Source organism: Fistularia commersonii, chromosome 21 (genome assembly GCF_037954325.1).
Source record: "Fistularia commersonii isolate RoL2024-O1a breed Wild chromosome 21, RoL_Fcom_v1.0, whole genome shotgun sequence".
Classification (NCBI taxonomy): domain Eukaryota; kingdom Metazoa; phylum Chordata; class Actinopteri; order Syngnathiformes; family Fistulariidae; genus Fistularia; species Fistularia commersonii.
Window position 1 is genome coordinate 4,313,537 of NC_141304.1, and position 23,660 is coordinate 4,337,196.

Below are 23,660 nucleotides of genomic sequence, written 5' to 3' on the forward strand. Positions count from 1 at the left end.
TTCTGGAGGTGAAAAGAATGTCAGATAGACTTATGAATCTGAAACTGGAAATCAAAGGTGTGATGCTCAATGTTTTTGGTGCCTATGCCCCATGGGTGGGATCTGAGTTAGAGAAGGAGAATTTCTGGAGTGAGTTACATGAAGTGAAACAGAATATTCACAGAGGTAGGCGAGAGAGGTAATTGGTACAGACTTTAAGGGACATGTTGGTGCAGGCAATAAGAAGTGATGGGCAGGTTTGATGTCCAAGATAGGAACACAGAGTGATAGATGGTGTTCAACGTTCCAAAAAGGATGTAAAAGGCTGTAGTGAGGACTTTTTTCAGCAAAAGCAGGAGCATAATGTAACTTGTAAAAGTGGAGATAGGAGTATACAGGTAGACTACATTTTATATAGAAAATGTAATCTGATGCAGATCAGTGACTGCAAAGTAATGATGGTAGGTGAGAGTGTACCGAGAAAGCATAGGATGATGGTTTGTAGAATGAATCTCGTGGCACGAAAGATAAAGAGGAAAATAGGCAGAGCAGAGGACAAGGTGGTGGAAGCTGAAAAGGGAAGAGTGTTGTATGGTTTTCAGGGAAAAGTGGAGAAAAGGTCTGGCTGGTCAGGGAGAGCTTCCAGATGTATATGTATATGTATATGTATATGTATATGTATATGTATATGTATATGTATATGTATATGTATATGTATATGCAATGCAGTCTCAGAATGCAGCCTCAGAGCAGCACTGGCCCGTGTCTCCCCAATCCGGCCTTGGTGGGGGCAAGGAGCAGTGTCTCCCTGAGCCGGTCCAAAGCCCGGATAAATGCAGAGGGTTGCATCAGGAAGGGCATCTGACGTAAAACTTTTGCCAAAACCAAACATACGAGTCAACCGTTACCATAACATACTGGATCAGTCAAGGACCGGGTTAACAGTGATCGCCATTGGTACCGATGACCTTCAGGGAACCAGTGGATACTGGGTTACTGTAGGTCGAAAAAGGAGAGGAGGAAGGCGTGTTCGGAAGCAGAGAGAGAAGAGGAAAGGCAAGAGTCTGAGACTGAGGGTCTTTGTAGGGTCTTTGAATATTGGGACTCGACAGGAAAAGGTAGGGAGTTGGTTAACATGATGCAGAGAAGGAAAGTGGATATACTGTGTGTCCAGGAGACCAGGTGGAAAGGTAGTTAGGCTAGAAGCTTAGGAGCAGGCTTTAAGGTGTACTATTATGGCACTGACAAGAAGAGAAATGGAGTAGGAGGTATCTTGAAGGAGGAGTTTGTTAGGAATGTTTTGGACGTGAAAAGAATGCCAGACAGACTTGTGAGCCTGAAACTGCAAATTGAAGGTGTGATGCTCAATGTCGTTAGTGGCTATGCCCCGCAGATGGGATGTGAATTTTAAGAGAAGGAGAAGTTCTGGAATGAGTTAGATGAAGTGATGCAAAATATCCACAAAAATGAGAGAGTAGTAATTGGTGCACACTTCATGTTGGTGAAGGCTATAGGAGGGATGGGCAGATTTGGTACACAGGATAAGAATGCAGAGCGACAGATGGTGGTTAATTTTGCAAAAAGGTGGAAATCGCTGTAATGAACACTTTTTTTCCAGAAATAACAGGAACATAGGGTAACTTATAAGAGCGGAGGTAGGAGCATGCAGGTAGACTACATCTTGTATAGACGAGGTAACCTGAAACAGATCAGTGACTAGTTGTAGGTGAGAGTGTAGCCAGACAGCATAGGATGGTGGTTTGAAGGATGACTCTGGCAACAAGGAAGATCAAGAGGACAAAGGCAGAGCAGATGACAAAGTGGTGGAAGCTGAAAAGGGAGGAGTGTTCTGTGGTTTTCAGAGAGGAGTGGAGAAAGGGTTTGGGTGGTCAGGGTGAGCTTCCAGATGATTGGACAACTACAACTAACGTGATCAGGGAGACAGGCACAAGAGGCACAAGAGTACTTGGTGTGTCATCTGGAAGGAAAGTAGATAAGGAGACTTGGTGGTGAAGAAGAAGCGGGATACTGAGAGGACTGAAGAGAACAGACAGGAGTACTAGGAGATACGATGTAAGGTAAAGATAGCGATAGCAAAGGCAAAACAAAGGGCGTACGATGACTTGTATGCTCGGTTGGATAGTAAGGAGGGAGAGAATGATCTATTAGGTTGGTGAAACAGTGAGATAATGATGGAAAAGATGTACAACAGGTCTGGGTGATTAAGGATAGAGAGGTAAATGTATTGACAGATGCTAGAGGAGCGATGAGAAGATGGAAAGAGTACATTGAAGAGCTGATGAATGTGGAAAATGAAAGAGAGGCAAGGGTAGAAGAGGTGACTATTGTAGACTACAAAGTAGCACAAATTAGTAAAAGTGAAGTGAGGAAGGCGTTCAAGAGAATGAAGAGTGGAAAAGCAGTTGGTCCTGATGATATACCCATGGAGGTGTGGAAGTGTCTAGGAGAGGCACCGGTAGATTTTGTGACTCGATTATTCAACAGGATCTTAGAGAGTGAGACGATGCCTGAAGAATGGAGACGAGGTGTGATTGTGCCTAGTTTTAAGAATAAAGGGGATGTGCAGAATTGCGGCAACTATAGAGGGATAAAGTTGATGAGCCATACAATGAAGTTATGGGAAAGAGTAGTGGAAACTAGACTGAGAGCTGCAGTCAGCATTTGTGAACAGGAGTATGGCTTCATCCCTAGAAAGACTACTACAGATGCAGTATTTGCGTTGAGAATGCTAATAGAGAAGTACAGAGAAGGCCAGAGGGAGCTGCGTTGTGTTTTTGTAGACTTAGTAAAAGCATATGACAGGGTGCCAAGAGAGAAGCTCTGGTATTGTATGAGGAAGTCTGGAGTGGCAGAGAAGTATGTTACACTGGTGCAGGACATGTATGCTAGCTGTGAGACAGTGGTGAGGTGTAGTGTAGGGGTAACAGAGAAGTTCAAGGTCAAGTGGGGACTCTATCAGGATCATCTCTGAGCCCCTTCTTATTTGCAGTGGTGATGGACAGGCTGACATGATGAGGTTAGACAGGAATCTCCATGGACCATGATGTTTGCAGATGACATTGTGATCTGTAGTGAGAGCAGACAACAGGTAGAGAAAATCTAGAGAGGTGGAGGTATGCGCTGGAAAGAAGAGGAATGAAAGTTAGTCGCACCAAGACATATGTGTGTGTGAATGAGAGGAACTCGGGGAGTGGGGGGGGGGCACTGAGGCACCAGAGATTTGAGATCAACAAGTTTGAGGATTTCAGGAACTTGGGGTCAACAGTCCAAAGCAACGGAGAGTGTGGAAAAGAGGCGAAGAGACGGATTAAAGCAAGTTGGAATGGGTGGAGAAAAGTGTCAGGGGTACTATGCGATAAAAGACTATCAGCCAGAATGAAAGGGAAGGTGTACAAGACAGCAGTGAGACCAGTGATGTTTGTATGGCCTAGGAACAGTTACGATGACTAAAAGACAGTGACTCTATCAGAGGAAGAGCACGTTATATGATTTGGAGAGAAGAAGGGATAGTGAATTTAATGGTAGACAGATGCTGGAATTGGAGCTGCCAGGCAGGAGTTCTAAAGGAAGACCAAAGAGAAGATTTATGGATGTAGTGAGAGAGGTAGTGAAGGTAGTTGGTGTGAGAGAGGACAGCGGGCGATATATACAGTAAATAAACATCTCAAAAAACGTTCCCAGTTCTTCCTGAAAGTGATGTATCATATAAATCAGAGCTATTTCTTAAATTTTGATCAGCATACTACCAAACATCTGGTTCCCCCAACGCAATATCCCATTCAGAGACTGGCACAACCATGATTCCACTTTAGCACTAGAATACGGTGACATTTCATGGTCAAGCTGATGTCATCAGCCTATCTCTGAAACAATTAACCCCTGTGTATCATGCAGTTAGTTTTAGACATGAGGTTGGATGACATGGAATAACCACTCTGCTAGTAATTGAGTGTCATCTGGTCTTAAACTTTAACATGTCACAGAGGCCAAGAGTCAGTGAAATATTTTTGGAAGATAATTTAAACTGAGATTATATAACAATTTTTTAAAGTGGGCTGAAAGGGGGCGGCACAGCTCAGGGGATTAGATCGGTCATCTTGGAGCTTGGTTTAATTCCCACACTTCTTCTACTATGTGTTAGTAGTTGAATTTCAGAGATGTAGTCCTATATGTATAACTGAATGTGACAATATAAAGGTGTTTCTTTCTAAAATACTCAAGTTAAAAATTCAACTCAGGGTTTTGCACATACATGCCTTTTATGTGGCAGAAGGGTGCATAAAAATAACCGATATGAAATTTCCAAACAGATTGTGAAACAAGTTGTGATGGTGTTTTATTTTTCTCCACCTCAACTTTGTTCCCCACTGTGTTCAACCCCATCCTGCCACAACTCTCCACCTATTCAATGACAACAAGAAGCTATCATGTCTCAAAAACATTAAACCATATACACAGATATGTGTATGTAATTTCATGAGCACACACTTTTTGCATCTTAAGAGAAAACAACATTATTCTGATGTTTAAATGAAATGAAATTATGATGAAATGTGTTGTAGGAAGAACAGTAAGAGACAGTTGTACCATTCACCAACTGGACCTCTTTTGTCTACTGTACTCTCAAACTCAGCCCCTACCACTTTTTTCTCCCACATCATTTTAAAGAAACAATAGTCAAATCCTCTGACCATGAGAACACAGCCAAACAACGTTGCCAGTGTGTCTCCTCTTCTTTTAAACAAACCAGAGTACGAAAAGTACAAAGGAATTACTGACTGCCTCCCTCACACAGAAACATAGATACACATACATACATACACACTGGAGCAGCCGGGTCATTGTTGTATCTTACGTTGTCCAGTAACAGAGCTTAATTCATACATGGGGACCACCAAAACCATTTAGATCTTCACACACCATGTGTATCTTCTGTATTTGTGTGTGTGTGTGTGTGTGAGGATGAAGGGTCAATAGAAAGGTATGTGTCAGCAGAAAGGTTCTGCATAAGCCTTAAAGAAATGTTCTATTGAATATTTTACAGACACATACACACAAACAGTCACACGCTCGTGAAATTGTGTGACTCATGAAATTCCTTATTTTGAAATCAATTAAGAAAATGAGACAATGAACAAACTGCCATGACAATACAATTTTCTTTGTTTTTTTATAGTTTTATTTCCTATGTTTACTTCACATCGGAAAAAATTGGTCCGTTTTTTTCACATTTTTTAGGTTTGCCAATACATGTGAGATTCCCCATGAATGTTCCACAGCAGAGAACAAGAATTCATAAAAATCTAAGTGTGTGTGTGTGTCCACTGTCTTCCCTGTTGAGCCATGACATCATCCACATGCTTAACCCACACACATGCCCACATAGGATATGGGAACATTTGTGAAAGGAATATTAATAGCTCAGTATTAAGAAGGTAACTGTGAAATGAAGATGAATACTTTTGAAAATTGCATTTTTGAGTCCAGTTATGGATGTAAGAAGACTCCATTGTTAGTCGCTTTGGCTGAAAGCATCTGCCCAATGACTGAGTGTTATATACATATCAGGGACAAGTGACCATGTCTGATTTGTCAAGACAAAAGTGTATTTTTGCATAATTTGTGCACTTTATTTGTAAACAATCTGCTCAAGATCACGTAACCTGACTTGAAACCTGAAGATAAAGTAAGATAGGCCAGACTAATATGGTTTGGCCATGTACAGACAAGTGAACATGTGAGTGAATATATTAGTTGAAGGGTGGATGGATGTAGTGAACAGATGACAAGAGATCTATGGATGTAGTGAAAGATGACATGAAGTGATGTGAGGGAAGAGAATGTGACAGATAGGGTTAGATGGATGAAGACATTTTGATATGGCAACCCCTGAAGCGAGCAGCCCAAAAGAAATTAAGATAATCATTCAATTCAAGAAAACCACTGTCTGGGAGTTTATACAGAAGATAGCTTAGTTTTATGGTTTATCTGACATGCACAATGGGCCTTTTAAAGTTTTTGAATGAGCAATGTAAAAATACTCTCACATGCAGGTTTTATATGACATATATATTGGCGTTACAACGAATAAAATTCTGTTTTTAAGTAGTTGGTCCTAATATTAATCTGTTCCTTCTGTTGCATGATATTGGTAAAAAGCAGGTAGCTTCCCAAACATCAACAGGAACCTGAAACTATGAAGATTCCAGGTTCAAAACTGAATGAGTTAAGGAAGAAGGATGCTTCAGTGCTGCCACTCATTGTAGGCTTTGAGTACTGCAGGTTGTCATGTCAGAAATACCTGTAGAATAGTTCAGAAATACTGTATTAACTTTCAGATAACTGAACTTTCACCCCTGACTTTGCCATCAATATAGCTGTACTCTAAGTACAGATACAATACTGCAGATCCCAAATTAATGTAACATTGATTTGGGCGGATTTTTAGATTGTCTGCTAGAATTATAAATTAAATCGGCAATCGACTCATAAAGAGAACCAGTGCTCTTGTAAATTAAAAAAGGAAAGGAATTAAAAACTAAGACAAGAATAAATGTGGAAGTTGGAAGATGTAAAAGGTGAGACAAAATGTAGAATATTGTCTGAGCTGAGAAGAAAAGGATATTGCAGAATTATTCTCACATTATTATTAACATCAAAAGAAGGCAAGCTATGAATGTACTAATATAATTTTATTTGACAAAATTGGCTGATTAATTATTCAGACACAAACCTCACAAAATCATGTTAACAGCAGTAGACCTATGAGGGAAGAATTTGCAAAAATATAACAACAAACATGAAAAGAAGAACTGTTTTTCTTATCAAGCAACCATGCCAATATATAAATTCAAGGGTGAGGCTTGCTATTTGTGAACTGTAAACTGTGGCTTTGAAAATGGCAATACTGGCCTAAATATGCAATTGGTTTTTATAAGCCATATGTTAATGTTACAAATAGCTCAGCCCTTTTGAACAACATTTTTAAAACATGGTAAACAATATTAGTATAACATCAATGTTTCTGTTCAGCACACCTGCAAAACAGAAAATGCAAAAAATAGACACACAATATAAACACACACAGTCGCATTTCGCTCACAACTCGTCTTTACTCTTCTCGTCGTCTGAAGTGGATGTGGCGGCAGCTTTAGTTTTTTTGAGATCCCTTTTGACAGCATCTTTCACAGGCTTTATAGCAGATGACTTTGTATCTTTCTTGTCGACCTGCTTAGCTTGTGTTTTGACATTTTTTTTTGTAGCTGCTTTAAGTTTCACTTTGTCTGTCTTGACTTTTGCCTTGGGGGCAGCTTTATTTTTGCCAATAACTTTGCTAGCCATTTTCACCTCCATTTTCTCCTTGGGTGTGTCAGGTATCGTATCAAAGTATATTGAGGTTTCCTGCTCTGTCTGGTGCTGGTTTGATCCAATATTGGCCTCGTTTGTGATGAACTCCTTGTTAACAGGAGTGGAGAACATCTTCAGGATGTCATCAGCCTGGATTCTCTCCTTCACAGCAAAACGATTTAATGGCAGAGAAATTGGGCAAAAAATACTTCAATTAGAAATCCAAATAGTAGGATTAAAAATTAAAAAATCTTGAACAGAAATGTCCAAAGCGCCTTCATAAACATGCATCATAGTAATACTTTTCCAAAGTTTAAAAATTTGCATTTGTAGGCATTTCATTTTTCATAAGAATACAATTCAGCAATGGCAACTTGTGAATCTCAGAGTTTACAATACAACACTCCTTTGTTTTTTTTTCTAATTTGCCATGTTTTTTTTTTCTTTTGCTCTTAGATTTTGCGCAAAAAATTTGGCTAAATATATGTGTTCTATGTCTAATATACTTTTTGTAGTCCACATAAATCAGAATCTTTTTAGACATATACTTGTAAAAATGTTCTTGTTGTGGCCGCTGGACATCCAAGAGGCTTCTTCAGTTCCAAGCGGACAAGTTCATTAGAACTGAAGAAGCCTCTCGGAATAGGGGTGAAACACCTTCAAGTGAAGAAATTCAAGTCCATTTGCTATGACAAGAATATTTTGACAAGAATTTACCATGATCTGGATGACTGAGAGCCTCCACAAACATATTGCTGCACTTTAGATATACTGTATATAAATGTCCCATACCTTCTCTTGGTGAGCAGGATCCAGAGTAAACCACAGGGCCAGTGCACATCTCTGACCCTTGGTGACAGCCCTCACACCATGGGGGTTTTCTTTTCCTGCTCCAAACCCAATCATGCGCCCACACTGTGGGCGAACCTCGGCCTAGAAGCCCAACACAAAAACACATTGCAGCGAAAACTTAAGGTGTAAATGTAAATGACTGCAGAATATGTACCGTGATCACTTTAGCATCAATTTCTGTGAAAATGAATTCTCCTCCTTCAAAGTCATCATTGAGATACAATATGGCACTAAAAGAAAAAAGGGTGTGGATGTTATTTTAATTTGCCGTTTGCCATTTGCAGGTTGCTTTGTGTGTGGGGGTTTCTATATCCTTGTCTGTGAGCTCACCTAAAGTCTCTATGAGTATATGCTGGGGGTTCCTTTATACACTCATTTAGCTCAGAGACAAGCAGGCAGTTATCTACATGAACAGGATGACTCAGATCCTCACGGTCCTCCTGTTTCTCTAAAAGACAAAGACAGTTCATTTCATCTTTCTGAGGTGCCAGGCATAACAAACAAGGGTCTTCTCTGAAGATCTCCAGTCATATTTTTCCCCATTTTCTGCATTATGATTAGTGATATGTTATTTTGTCTGAAATCTGACCAATCCTTAGTTTCATATGCTGTGTTATTCCCGCCATATAGATAACAATAAATAAATAAATAAATAAATGGTTGTAAGAGATTTACAAAAAGTACTGGACAAAAAAATGCCTAAAAATGGACAGAAAACACTGAATAAAGAAAAAAGGGAGAAAAAAAGGAAATAAAAAAAAAACATTGTTCTTAAAGACCGTAACATGATCGCTGCTTGTTTTAATCTTTCACTGTTTTTATCTATGAGTACATGATGCATGTGTCTGACATACCCTCAATGGCAGAGCGGCACACAAGGTGTGTGTAAGAGAAGTAGAGTGGAGAGTCTAAGTGAAGGTGCCACTCCAGAATGTTCTTGACCTTCTCACTCACATTGAAGAAGAGATGAGCACTGTTAAGGGAAACCTTCCCCTCCTGTCCTAGCTTTTGGGAGCAATAAAACGCAATAACACAATTGTGTTAATCATGATTAGTACTGTTTAAATGTATCTTGCTAAATGAAAAATAATGTTTTATCACAAACAGAATGTATATGAAAAATTGCTTGTATATATCATATTAGCAAGTGAAACAAATATGGATACTTCAACATGTATACATTTTGTGTTATTTGTTTTGCATGTTCTTCACAGAAAAGACTAGACAGAAAAGCATTGTCTTATTTGTAAGCCAAACAATAAATGGGCTCGCTAACCTGAAATTCTGACATCACTGTGAAATGATGGAGAGAAAAGTGCTTTCCAGAACACTACTTCTGATGAAATATATTTTATCATGTCATCTTTCCATGTTATTGGATGAATATATTACAAACTACAATTTCCAGCTAATTTAAGTTTGATCATTACCACAAAAACACTCACAAGCTTTCCATACAACAACTCAGTTGAAGGAAAGTAATATTTTAGGATTAATTGTAGTAACAGACCTTGACAGCTTTCAGGACAGTAATTCCTTGAAAGATTTCATTTGGAGAGTGGGGGGAGGGCCGCCCCCTATAGCCGTCACCTTTGAGAGCAGCTGCCTGGAGAAAGACCATCAATAATATAAGGTGATAGACAACTCAGAAAAAAATATAAACCGACATCAGAGGATGTTTCAGTACTTCTTTAAAACAGTTCTAACTTTCCTAAAAAACTTACTCTAGCTAACATCCCATTCTCAAAATATTATAGGAAGTTCAACTTTTGAAAAGAAATTGATAACCCCTCACCCCGTTCAGTTTCAAAATGAAGCTGAACCAATTGGAATCTTTCAATTTTGCCTAATATAATCCATTAATTCATCCATCCATCTTCTGCTGCTGTTTTTGCAGTTGTCATCACATACATAGACAAACAACCATTCACCCAATCACTCATTCAAGGCAATTTTCCCAATATTCTCCCAATTAACCTGCTGCATGTTTATGGATTGTGGGAGGAAACTGGAGAACCCAGAGAAAACCAGAGGAAACCCACAAAGACACAGGGTAAAAATGCAAACTCCACATAGAAAGGTCTCCTTGTCAGACTTAAACCACGGTCCGTCGTGCTGTGAGGCTGATGCGCTAACCACTGCGTCACCGTGCGCCCCTGTTATCATCAAGTACATTAATAACCTTTACTAAGTAAAACCCATTTTGCCCCCAACACAAAAAAATAGTTCACAATAGCTATTTGATTCTACTATATCAAGGTTTTGAATTCATTCATTTTATCATCATTGTTCAGTTCCTTGGTCACGATGGAACTCAATATGGAACACATTGTTGCTTTTGAGGTAAAAGATTTGAAAATTATTTTTTACTCTTTTGAAAAAGGACTCCAGCCTTAGCCTGTCACTCCTTTGGTAAACTTCCATGTAACATGTTAATACAGCCCCAAAATCTCCAGACAATTCCAAACAACTGGTATCTTACCCCATCATGATCAGCATGCCCCTTGGTAACAGCTTTTGAAATGCAAGATGCATGATGAAGCATTTAGTTGGTTAATTAAGTCAATTTATGACTTGAGTATCTGCAGAAACCCTGTATACCTAATGGCTTTATTAGCTTTCCTTTACATCCTGTTTACAACCATAGACAGTTGCTATGAACTTTATCTATGATGTAGGATAAGAAGTCAGCTCACATTTGATAGGCGTTGCAGTTCCCTGCATTCATCATCATTGACCACCCGATCCAGTAGGAACCGCAGAGAGCCATTCAATTCCTTGGCTGTCATTGTCACTATGATGTCATCATACAAGAGGGCAGCACCTGAAGAAACTAGCACCAAAGCACATCAAAGTTTGATCTGATGGCTCTTTGGGGCTCACAAGTGCAGTCATCTACATAGCTTGATAACAAAACTTTTTCATACACGTTTAATGAAGGTATAAATTCATCTTGTTTACAAAAATTTAAAATTCATTATTTTAAAGCCACTAAAATTTAATATAAAGTGAGACATTAAATACTTTTTGTAAATGCTGTAGCTTTAAAAAACAAGTAGAATACATACTAAACAGCATTTTTCATGCTGCATTGGAAAAACTGCTAAATTGTTTTTCTTTTCATTGTTAGACTCAAGAACCAATATGTAGGAGCAGTAAATGCTGAAAAAGTAAAATTGTCAAGTTCAAAGCACAAATAGAAAAATACAAAATATTTAAATTAGAAGCAAATCACATCTAATATTTAATCATATTCTGGTGTATTAGAACCATTGGTCACAAAAAGAAATCTCAAATGAGATGGAGAGAAGTCAAAATATCCATTGGATTGTGAAGATAGAAGTTATAGTTGTTTTTTTTTTGTACGATGTAACGTTTACTGCTGTTATATGACAAGGTCTAAAAACATTTAAAAAGGAAATGTCATGAACAGTAAGCAGATGATTAATGAGCATTTTCACTGCAGTGAATTTACCAACCTGATTTGACAAAAAAAAGGGAATTCCTGAATCAGAATTCCTGATATCTCACAAATCTTTGCCATTCATTCATCTTCTACCGCTTATCCAGGGTCAGGTCATTGAGGCAGTTGCTGAAGCAGAGAGGCCCTGACATCCCCCTCACTGGCAACTTGGGCCACCTCTCTTACGGGGCCCAAGGTTTTCCCAGGCCAGCCAAGACACATAGTCTCTACAGCGTGTCCTAGGTCTTCCTCAGTGCATCCTCTTAGCTTGACATGCCCAGGGGACCTCCTGACCAGATGCTTGAGCCACCTTATCTGACTTTTCTCAATGTGGAGGAACAGTAACTCTACTTGTAATTTTTCAGGCTCCCTCTTCACCCTGACACTTCCAGAGTACCTCCAGGGTACCTCCAGAGTGGTCAAAAGTCCAGCCCCTCTCAAAGATATTGGTTCCAGAGTCCAAGCTGTGCGTTGAGATTGTTTTTTGTTCAGGATGAACATGTATCAGTACTTTTTGCATTATGTTAATCTTGTGGTAATACTAAGTGCAATATGATATAAATATTTACCCTCCTCTTTTGCAATTATGTTGGCCAGTTCTGAAGAATCCTTCTTTTTCTCTTCAACCAGAGTCTCAATCTCCTTCATCAAGTTTCCTATTTCCTCTGTGATCCTGGCTGCTGTCTCTCTATCTGCCCTGGGATAAACAGAGTGGTCAAATCAAAAGTACCAAAGTGTGTGTATTTCTGTTTGTCTGTCTCACTTACTTTTGCTTCTCTCTCAATTTTTTTGGCATGACATCCTCCGGAGTCCACTTGTCCTGAACACAAATCAAGGGCAAAAATTAAGTCAAGCTATCAGAGTGCTAAAACTCTCCAATGTTTAAACTCACTGGGTCTACAAAGGTGATTCCAAATGCTTCATGTCCAAAGTAGAGCAGCTCTTTCTCCAGGATGGACTGTTGGATAAACTGTTTCACCACCTGCATTGAAAAAAACACATTTATTGTAATCATTACAATAAAGTTCAAGGCTACTGAGGAGCTATTATATGGTCAACAAATAGTACAACATTTCTTTAAAAACATGGGAAAATTAGGAAGTTAATTTACAGTTACCTAATTCTAAATAACTTTCTCTTACCAAATCATAATAACTATAAATTATTATCAATTTATTATTATTGCAGAAAGTGACCCAATCATTACTGAGATCAATTTTGCCTTTACACTCCCACATCTTCACCAACTCCTTCCTGTTAGTTCTCCAGCTTCTCAAGCAAGCTCCTCTTTCTTGATGTTGCTGTCACTTGGAGATTGTTATATCCACCACTATGGCTGTCTTCTGCTGTGGGCCCACCATCACTATGCCCATTTAGTTCAACATCACTTTGTCAGTCCAACTGGAACTGGAAGTCCCAAAGTACATTGGCTGGATAGTTCTGGATCACTTTTGGAGGTGTACTCTACCTTGATACTGGAACATTCAGTCCATTCTCACTACAGATGAACCTGGTTATGATTGCTCCATGTATGCCTTTTCGAGCAGCATTGTGTTATGGTAGGATTGTCTCAGGGGTATCTTGACACATCCTACAACTAAGGCATTGTCTGATGTGGTAGACTGCTGACCTTGATCAATCTTGTGTTCAGGACTTGCTCTTGTACTGCCATGATCAACGTCTTTGCGCAATCTTACAGGACAGCCTTCTCTGACCATTGGTATGTTTCCACAATTTCAACCACCTCTTGAAGCTGCTGATGGTACAAGCCATGCAGGGGGTTGTCCGACCATGGCAGCCCTTCTGCCTCTTCCTTACAGGGCTTCTGCTGCTTGAGGTATTCACTCAGCAGGTCATAATTTGGGGGCCATCCTCTTGATGTACTGCAGGAGGCTTGTTATTTCATCCTGAACAGTGATTGTGATTCTCAGTGGTCTACAGCCTCCTGTCTATAACATCAGGATGCTGGACTTAGACTGAAACCCTCCACGCACTTTAAGGACTGAAGTCGAGTCCAGTCAGATTTTATTTACGTAGCACCAAATCACAACACAGTAGTCTCATAATACGTAGAGCAGGTCTGGACCACACTCTTTAGAATATTTATGGAAACCCAAGATTCTCCCATGAGCAAGAAATTGGTGACAGTGGCAAGGAAAAATTTACCAAGCAAGAAATTCTTGGCAGATTGGAGCTTAGTGTGGGTGGCCTTCTGTTTCGACCAGTTGAGGAGAGAGGACAGAGACAAAGAGCAAGAATGTGATAGAGAGGGGGGTATGAGATTTGGGAGGACCAGGCACAAATTATCTCTCACTGCTAATAACAATATAGCACTGACAGTTGAGAATAGCTGAAATTATACAACAGCTTTGATAGACACAAAAGAAATAACCATGGTAGACGATTGCTGCAGACAATCAAGCCACATCCCCTATGAACCAGTAGGATGAGAGAGCCCTTGGACTCAGGAGAAGACATGAGATTACTAGCATGCGTTGATGAAGGACATAAGTATGGACAGAATGAGAAGAGTGGGAGGAATGAGAGAATTGGATCATGGGATGTCCCTCAGCAGAGTTAGCCTACAAGCTTTAAAAAAAAAGGACAGTTTTAAGCCTATTCTTAATTGTAATTGAGATTGGAAAATGGTTACACATAAGAAGAGCTCAGTAACTGAAAGCTCTGGCTCCCTAGGAGCTTCCTTGTCCTGATATTGGTGATCCGGAAATGGTGGCTGAGAGGAGGGCGATGGACAAATTTGGAGCAATCCTTGACAATCCTTCTCACCCTCTGCATGACGAGCTGCAGCTAATGGCCAGCTCATTTAGCCAGGGGATCATCCCCAACCCGGTGCAGAGCCGAACACTTCAGATGCTCTTCTGTGCCCACTGCTATCAGACTGTACAACATTTTGGACAGCACACAGCTCTGACCTACCAGAGTCGTATCTGTACTACTGGCCACTACCTGCACCTGTTCTCCGTATCTATTTTCCACCCTTTTTATTGTTGTTGTCTCTGTCCTTTTTAATGTCTTTATCTATTGTCTATCCATCAACTTTAATGTCTTGATACATGTCCTCTTGTTCTTTGCTGCTGTGACACCCACATTTCCATAATGGGGATCATTGAAGTATTATCTCTTATCTTACTACTTCCCCCAGGGGGCTGGATATTACACCAGCAGGGTATCTGGTCACTGAGAGGGCAAAGCTGTTTTTTGGTCAAATCCTGTCCTCGCCATTGAGGTGACTTTCAGGACCTCCCTAAGCCTTAGAAGTTGCCTTGTTGTTGCTAACCTCTGTGCTGCCTCTCCATGGTTGTAATGCAATTTACTGGTGGAGTCTCCAATAATTTCTAACTGTTCTGAGTATAACACCTTCAGTGGTGATCGTCTTCCGTCTTCTGCACACCATCCATCCACATTTATCCAGTCCAAATGGCATCCAAATGTCATGGCTGTATATCATGGTGAGGTGAATCAGGGGCTCAATTTAACGCCCATCTAAACAATAAAGCGTAATATTATCCATGTAAAGCAGATGACTGTTGTCCAACTGTAGCAATATATACACTATACTGTACATTTGTGTGAATGGACTGAACAGTAGCTCAGAAAACCCATCATGTTTGGAGAGTGAGAGGGCGCCCCAGTTTGGGACACCCTCATCCTGCTAGGGGACTTCATATGCTAACATGGCATGACAGTAAGGCGTGGAAAGACATTTTTGGGAAGAGCCTCCTCCCCAATTGGAACCTGTGCAGTGTTTTGTTATTGCAGATCTGTGTTCACATTGGATTGCCCATTACATGAACCACATGTTCAGATATAAGGGTGCCCATGTTGGCACTTGGCACCAGAACACCCAAGGCTTGGAATTTGATGATTGTTTGTGGTCATGCCATCATACTTGCAGCTACATCTCTTGGATATTCTGGGGAATATAGAGGTATAACTATCAACTGATGAGTACCTGGTGGGGATTTGGCTCTGAAGCTGGAGTAAGTGGAAGGGGTACTTCAAAGATCTCCCTAAACCCACTGACACACCTTCCAATGAGCAAGCAGAGTCTGAGGACTTGTGGTTGGCCTCTCCTATCTTTGGGGCTGAACTCACCAAGATGGTTAAAACACCTCCCCAGTAGGGTTCAAGAGTGTGCATGGGAGTTTGTCCAGCCAGTCCATATGTGTTTTGTAGAATTGCAAGTCTTTTGACAGAGTACATCAGGTAGCCATGTGGAGGGTGCTCTGGGATTGTGGTGTACCAGACCCCACCAGGCTGTCATAGTATAGAAGGATCAGAGCAGATAGGCTCGATTTACCAGTCAATCTATGTCCCTACCCCTCAGTTATGACCTCAAGCTGTGGATAATGACTAAACAGATAAGCAGCCAAAATTAGTGTGCTATGTAGGATGACTTGGCCTTAGAGATAGAGTAAGAAGCTGGGTCCCCTTGCCCCCCAGCAACAAGAGGAGCTAGATGAAGTGCCTTTGGTATCTGGTCAGGGTGCGTCATTGACACCTCCCTGAGGAGTTGTTCAAGGCACGTCCCACCAGAGGAAGGACCCCTGTTAGGTCCAGGACACAGTGGACCGACTATGTGTCTTTGCTGATTTGGAAGCACATCAAGAATCCCACAAAAGAGCAGGATAACTTGGCTGAGGAGAGGGAAGTCTGGACCTCTCTGTGAAGGCTACTGCTCCCACCACCCAACCCCAGATAACAAAATGGGTGGACGGATGGAAGGATATGTGCAAATGTAAAATTTGTAAATAAAATAATAAAGAATATTCAGTTTGCAACAGTACAAGTAAAATATAGAAAATAAAAGCTTGAAGACGTTATTTGTAACTGGATGTAAAGCATCTATTGCAATGTACAATACTTAATAATCAAGGACACTGGCCAGTGAATTATATATTTACTAAAGAAGATCTGACAAAAGAGCATCATGACAGCATCCAATGGAAAATTAATTGGATTAGTATTTATGCAATACCTAGTGTGCTATTGTTTTTTTCTGGCTCAAACAAAAATGGAAGTCAACTAAAATAACATCCAAGATACCTATATGCATGCTTAAAATTGACAATGTGACCTCAGAGATTCTTTGGGATTTACTAGTTTTGTTATTCTGCCTTTTCACAAAGCTGCTTTCTTTTAACTATTTTGATAGCAGCATTTCTGAAATTTGGCCATGATGAACAAAACAGACTTTTATAGTATAGTGTAAAGTACAGTGTTTATATCTAGCCAAAATGCTACTAAATCACCAATTGCAGCATGTGAACAATGAGGAAATGTGCATATAATAGTGAAGTGTAGTATTTCACTGTATAAAAAAAACCCTCCCCATTTTTCACCTCCTCACCACTTACATAATCTCTCATTTCTCCCCAATGAAGTAGTATAACTACACACATTTTTCACAGTAAAAATAGAAATAAGCATGTCAAATCTCAGTTGACAGCAGGAACATATTATTTATGCCATTCATTAATCCCATTTAAATTTATGTGCTATGTAGTTTTGATAACTGTGACACATAAAGTTTCATTAACTGCACAATTGTGAGGCTGACAATTGATCATCATTGACATCATCATAAATGTGGCCTACAGAGCATCTTATTAGTAATGAAGGCTACCTTTCTAAAAAAGCGGTGACTCAAATGTCCCTCTATGAGGGAATGAGGGATAAATTAAGTCAATATTAAATCACAAGCTTATGGATACGCACCCAGGTGCGATCACACACACACACACACACACACACACACACACACACACACACACACACACACACACACACACACACACACACACACACACACACACACACACACACACACACACACACACACACACACACACACACACACACACACTACAGTGTTATTTTACTTGTCTGGCTGAGATGGTTATGGCTTTGTCTTCTCCCAACACTGCTGAATAATAAGCCAGGTTCTGGTTCATCACTTCATCATTAGGATGGAACTGCAAGAAGGTCTTTGCGCACTCAATGGCCTGGTCATAATTCCCACCTGGAGATGGATACAGAGGCAGGTAAGTTTAACATCCAGCAAACATCCTACAAACAGTAGGAAAACACATCCAGCACATGCAAAGTTATACCTTAATATCATGACCTACAAAGGCAGTTGTATACATTTGATTATAGCGTGCAATGAGGAATCATCAGAGGGAGGACACAAAGGCCAGATATATTGAAGCAAGATAAAACTGGAAACCAAAGGTTTTGATATCAAAAAGAACATGTGAACCGACAGGGAAAAATGCTGGGCTTACACCTTACAATTTTCAAATCTGTCTTTCCTTAGGACCGTCAGTCATAAGAAATCATAAGTCATATGACAGTCCCATCATCTCATTCATTAAGTGTGAGCTGTTAATCTAAACTCATAGTGCTGTGACTTTAGCACAGTCTCTTTAAAAATAATTTGTCACTTTAAAAATCAAACCTAACCATATCTACCTCAGAATAACTAGTCATTGGTCATTGTTCTTTGAAACAAATTATTTATAATTTTTGGTACTTTTGCACAGTTGGTCTTAGAGTAATGCTATTTCAATGCTCTGTATGTGTGAAAATACGGCAGTATTGACAATAAGGTTGACTTTGACTTGACTTTTCCTCGTCTTAGGGCTTATGACAATATCATACATCGCAAGTCTTAGCATTATGTCACTGTAAAGACTGAATGAACAATAAACAAATGAGCTGCAACAAAACCTGAAAAGGAAACATGGTAGAAAAACAATAGCCAGAGTATTCAAAACAGAAATGGAAAAACATCCCAATCAGTACAGTGTTCACAAAGAGGAGCAGACGGACGGGCTGTGGGCAGAAGAGCCCAGACTGTACAAAGTCAACTCTCCAACATATCAGTACCGAGTGGAGAAGGTGAAGCAATTATATTATAATACATATCATTTAACATGCCCTGACATACTGTTTGAGTTACTTCACTTTATTTGTAGCTATTTTTTTATTTTACCTTTATTTAATATATTTATTTTATATATTTATAGACATTCATCTGCTTTAGGTTTTCTATGACAATTGCCCCGTGGAGAAAAAATCCTGATTCTGATTCTTGGATTGAAATAGTAGAGGCTCGGCAAATTCCTGGTGAAAGCATTGCATGGTGTCGAAAAACAGTACTCTAAGAACCCAGTTGTATTTTTTTCAAAATCTTTGCAAGATCTTTAGATAAGGGACTTCGGTCTCAGATAAACTGTATTTAATTGGTATCAGATCAATACCAACAAAAAAACGGCAGTATTACACACCACTAGTAGAAAGATTTGAAAACGCCTATGTCTCAGTGGAGACGGGGAGAACACAACACTTCGAAAATGGCCTTGCGCACCACGTTTTGCGATGAATTGCCATGCCCACAAAAATAATTTCCAATAGCAATAGCACTCCCAGTATACATTTTCTTGGAATTTGCTCGCCCCTGTGGTTTATATGCACTTGATGCAATGGTTCCACCTCATGGTCAGTCCATACAAATTATCGATTGCTCACAATTGCAGGTGTTTATACTTGCTGTAGTACCCTTGTGTGTCAATGTGCTGAGATAGGAAGCATTCTCTGCAAATGCACTGTATTAGTTCATCACAAAATCACACTGACATCTAGGTTTCTGTAGTGATCTGAATGGAAAATTACGTAAGGTGTATACTACAAGCTAGCATATTTTATCACTGGCATGAAATTAGTACATATTTTAGCTCCTACTTTTCTAAGGCTTTTTCCTCCTCATCGTCTTATACTCTTGATTACTTTTGTCTTATAATTCTCTGACCATTCCTTCTGATTTTCTGGAATAGGTTCCTCATAGTTTGTGCTAGGTCCAGCTGTATTTAAAAATATATTCTTAGAAAACATGCCATTGTTTTTTTCAGCAATTGTTGAAAAAAACTTGAAGGTACTTAATAAACAATTTACTCAAAGAATTTTCCCATGATTTTGAAAAAAGTGAAAGGTAAATAAACAAATTTGTTAAACATAGGGAATGAAAAAAATTTGTGATTCTGAAATATAATGATCATTTATTGTATGCAGTTATCCATTATAATTTTCAATAATAGGCAAACCAATTAGACTTGGGGTAGATTTCAAATTTTTTTCATTTTTTTGGAACAATATTTAGAAACTCCAAATGTCCATAGATGGATAAAAGCGTTGAAACTCACTGTTGTAGTATGAAAACTGTAGGTAGTTGAACTGCGACGGAAGGAAGTCCTCAAAGGGGTTTTCTCTCCCAGGTGTGGAGGCAAGCACTATAGAACAGTGCTGCTTACAGTTAAGCACCTGCATGTAGTGGTCTGACACAAAGAGAGAGGGTCGCTGAAACAAAGAGAACACTTGGCTGTTTTGGCTCAAAGATAAAATGACTGTTTTCATTACCTGTGACAGCCTGAAAGAGGTCTGCACTGTACTCCATGTAGTTGTATCCATCATAGTTGTAGGCGCCCTCACACAAAGCTCTGCATTCTAAATCAGCTTTGAAGTACCCAGACACAGCCAGCTCAAAGTGCTGAGCCGCCAGACTGAATGTGTCATCACTGTAGTAACTCTTCCCCAGCAGAAACTCTGCCTGAGATCCAAGGGAGATGCACATTTATATATTATCAGAATTAAAATAAAAGTTCCCTCAAAAGGATATAACTTGTCTTCTAGAGTTATCTTCCAACTGAGAAATGTTTAAGTGTCCTTCAGCAAGACATGCAAAAACCCCTGGATTAAAGACAGGTGACACTCACAAGCATTTCTGATTTTTAATTTTAGATCCATTGTTTAAATGTGACATTTTAACAAGTGGGAGCTATTTTCTTCTTATTCCCCATTCTTCTTATTTCTTATTTTGGGCAAATTTGGGGTACTAATACAGTACTAATATTTTTCAGGTACTTGGGGTCAACAGTCCAAAGCAACGGAGCAACGGTCTATCAGAAGGAACAGCACATGTTAGATATTTAGGAGAAGGTCAGAGAAGCAAAACTGAGATGGTTTGGTCACGTACAAAGGAGGGATAGTGAATGTATTGGTAGACAGATGCTGGAATTGGAGCTGCCAGACAGGAGATCTTGCGGAAGACCAAATAGAGGATTTATGGACATAGTGAGAGAGGATATGAAGTTAGTTGGCATGAGAGAGGAAGAGACTAGCGTCAGATGATTCGTTGTGGCGCCCCCTGAAGGGGGGAGAAGGGGATTGGAGAAGGAGATTATAATAACTGATAATTTTTTGCCGATATTCAAAGTTTCATGAAATTTATTTTTTAGATTATCTTGCTAAACCTTGTGTCTTCTTTGGTATTTGTTGATGACAGTGAAGAGAACAAAGTAACACATTGCTTCAAAATCTGAAATAAAGATTTAGCTAACACGATAAGGGTCATATTAATACTTATCTACCCATGTACAGTGCACAAATGGATCACACACATAAATTTGATACTTTTTTCAAGTTGATTTTTAACCAACTCTCAGACTTGGCTTTAAATTTTGTGAACTGTCTTCAAGGGAAGAAAACAAAGTCCAGTTCCTACAAGAATAAGATTATGAGGTAAGGTTAAACAAAGATGATGAAAAGGGAAAAAAAAGTATGCACAGACCATATGTGGCTTTGCCTCCAGGTCTTTAAAATCCTCCTCCTGGACTCCCGCCATCATCCTATAATAGTCCAGGTTCTGTCTCATCTCCATGTGGTCTGGGTTTGCCTGGAAAAATGTATTGGCTGCTGCTACTGCCTTGTCCAGTTTATTGATCTGTAAAATACATTTGGGTTTAGCCTTGCAAGTGCCTTTCTAAAATTATGGCTGGAATCAAAATATATATCAACTTGGGTACAAAAGTCAAAACCAGAAGATTTCTCAATCAGTGAATATCTGATTTTTTTCCTAAGCTATTCAGTGGTATTGTAGATACATTTATTGATTTAACTTTTGAAACTCATATCAAAAGCCTTTAAATTTAGAGATGGTATTGGTTGTTAGAAAAAACATTAAATATTGTTGAAACAATGTAAAAAAAATAGCAGCAACTTTTCTGCTGCTTTGGCCATGTAATCACAATACCTGTCCTAATTTTTGATCAGTTTTCATGTATTTTCATCTATTCCAGTACAAAAGTTAATCAGAGCATCCACAATTATTTCTTGTCATTGTGGCATGTATATTACAACTAAAAGACATTTATCTTAAAAATCTATGGTATGGTTAAAGAGGGGGCACAAAAACTTTTGTATTTTGTTTGTTTTCAGGTAATTTTTCTTGTCTTCACAAAATTTCTCTGTATGCTTTCTTCCTAATGTTTTGTTCCTCAGGAGAAAATAATAATTATACACTCATAGAAATGTATGTATGTATGTAGATATACATAATTAAAATATATACTATACATAAAGAAAGAGAGGGGGTATCAAAAAAGTCGATGTTAAATTACTGAAATGATATACAATGTTTATCAAATTCTTGGCCAATATTCTATTTACTCATTACATACTTTACATCCTTTTTTTATTTCGGTTTTAATACCTAAATATTCTCTCACTACAGTATAGTCTTACATACCCTGCTGAATCAAAAGAAATATTGCGTTAGGTATAACAATTGTGTAATGTAACTTTACATATTTAAAGAAGTCTGTCCAAAATGATAAGAGTAGCATTCGGCCTTTCAACACTAGGCTCCACCTTAAGACGTGGCAAAAGTATCACGGCTTTGGGGGGTTGGGGCATCATGCGACTGTATACTTTCATTTCAATCATTGAATATCAATTAAAAATCTTTATGAACATGGTTCTCTTGTCCTGCATGTTTTACTTTGCTTGTGATTCTCTGTCCCAAAGGACCTGCGTCATTGTACCTTAAAATAAGCCACTTGAAGGTAGTTGTATGGAGTTCTCTTCATAAACTCGAGCTCCACTTCTTCTCCAACATGATGTCGAGTTACAGAACCGAGTTTTTCTGTTTCGCAGGAATGCACGCATTCCGCCCTTTTAAGAATTTTCTGGAAAAAACCCAGGTCATTCACAGATCCTGTCCCAGGGATGGGAACTCCCAGGTCGGTTAGGGGTTCGCCGAAAGCGGTCTGATTGCTGCACCCGATGCGGCAATGAACCTTCACTTTGCGAACCGTAGCTTTGTTCCTAATCGCCTTCTCCATGTTCAGGATAACCGACAACCAGTCCCCCTTGTAGTAGGCTTCCACTGCCGTGTTAAAGAGGAAATCATAGGGCTCCAGTTCGACGCTGTCCCAAATACTGGCAGTTGTGCACGGCGGCAAAAGGAGGCAGTAAATCGTGAGCGTAAGGTATACCTCCATAATGCGTAAGTGATCGCTGAACCGAGGGACAGCGGACTAATCAACAAGATCTAACTGCCTTCTTTGAGGAAACTTTCTGGAGGTGGGGTTTCAATAGTCTATTCCCCGTGTAACACCCCCTACACTCGTTTTTTTTCCACACGTACTGGAATTGATACCACTTATTCACTCGAGGGTCAGTGATTTATTTTACACATATAACCTTGATCTTTCATGACTTAATTTTATGCAACATCATATCCACAAATCAGAACAGAAACTGTATAAATATGAGGCAAAATTCTTTAAGCGGAGACTTCACCATTAAACAACAGCTATAAGATTTTCGCTTGAACTTCACTCATTGCCGATCCGTCTAACCCAAACAATGGCTTAAGTATTAACGGGTTTGTTTCAATGCAAGATTCAGGGTTCATTTTGTGTTATTCCACTATTAGTAGTAGTAGTAGCATCACCACTAGTATCAGTGGTTGCCCCTTTTTTATTCGTATGCTGCTATTCAATTTGATTGTACTAACTGATACACCGTTTTCACATTGTCCTTTCCAACTCAGCCATTTAGGAAGCCACATTGGTTCGGGAGCAATAGAGGACGATGGTGTTTTGGATATATCCTGCACGCATAAATCTTGGAAAAG

At 39.4% G+C, this 23,660-nt stretch overlaps 1 protein-coding gene across 3 annotated transcripts; it reads right to left on the minus strand.

The window, feature by feature from the left end:
• Window positions 1–6,671: 6,671 nt before the first annotated feature.
• p3h1 (prolyl 3-hydroxylase 1) lies at window positions 6,672–23,086 on the minus strand. Of its 3 annotated transcripts, XM_086168368.1 has the most exons (15): window positions 22,564–23,086; window positions 21,312–21,464; window positions 20,102–20,291; window positions 19,888–20,019; window positions 17,566–17,705; window positions 12,555–12,644; window positions 12,430–12,482; window positions 12,232–12,359; window positions 10,896–11,032; window positions 9,710–9,805; window positions 9,054–9,204; window positions 8,530–8,647; window positions 8,354–8,429; window positions 8,140–8,280; window positions 6,672–7,509 (listed from the first exon to the last, which is right to left on the minus strand). In XM_086168368.1, the coding sequence occupies exons 1-15, from the start codon at window positions 23,020–23,022 to the stop codon at window positions 7,099–7,101; spliced, it is 2,475 nt and encodes an 824-aa protein (XP_086024494.1). In that variant the 5' UTR covers window positions 23,023–23,086; the 3' UTR covers window positions 6,672–7,098. The 3 variants fall into 3 exon arrangements, 2 of the variants coding, with proteins under 2 accessions (XP_086024494.1, XP_086024495.1); XR_015107773.1 differs by lacking the exon at window positions 8,354–8,429; XM_086168369.1 differs by lacking the exon at window positions 20,102–20,291 and having other exon boundaries at window positions 19,888–20,041.
• Window positions 23,087–23,660: the final 574 nt, after the last annotated feature.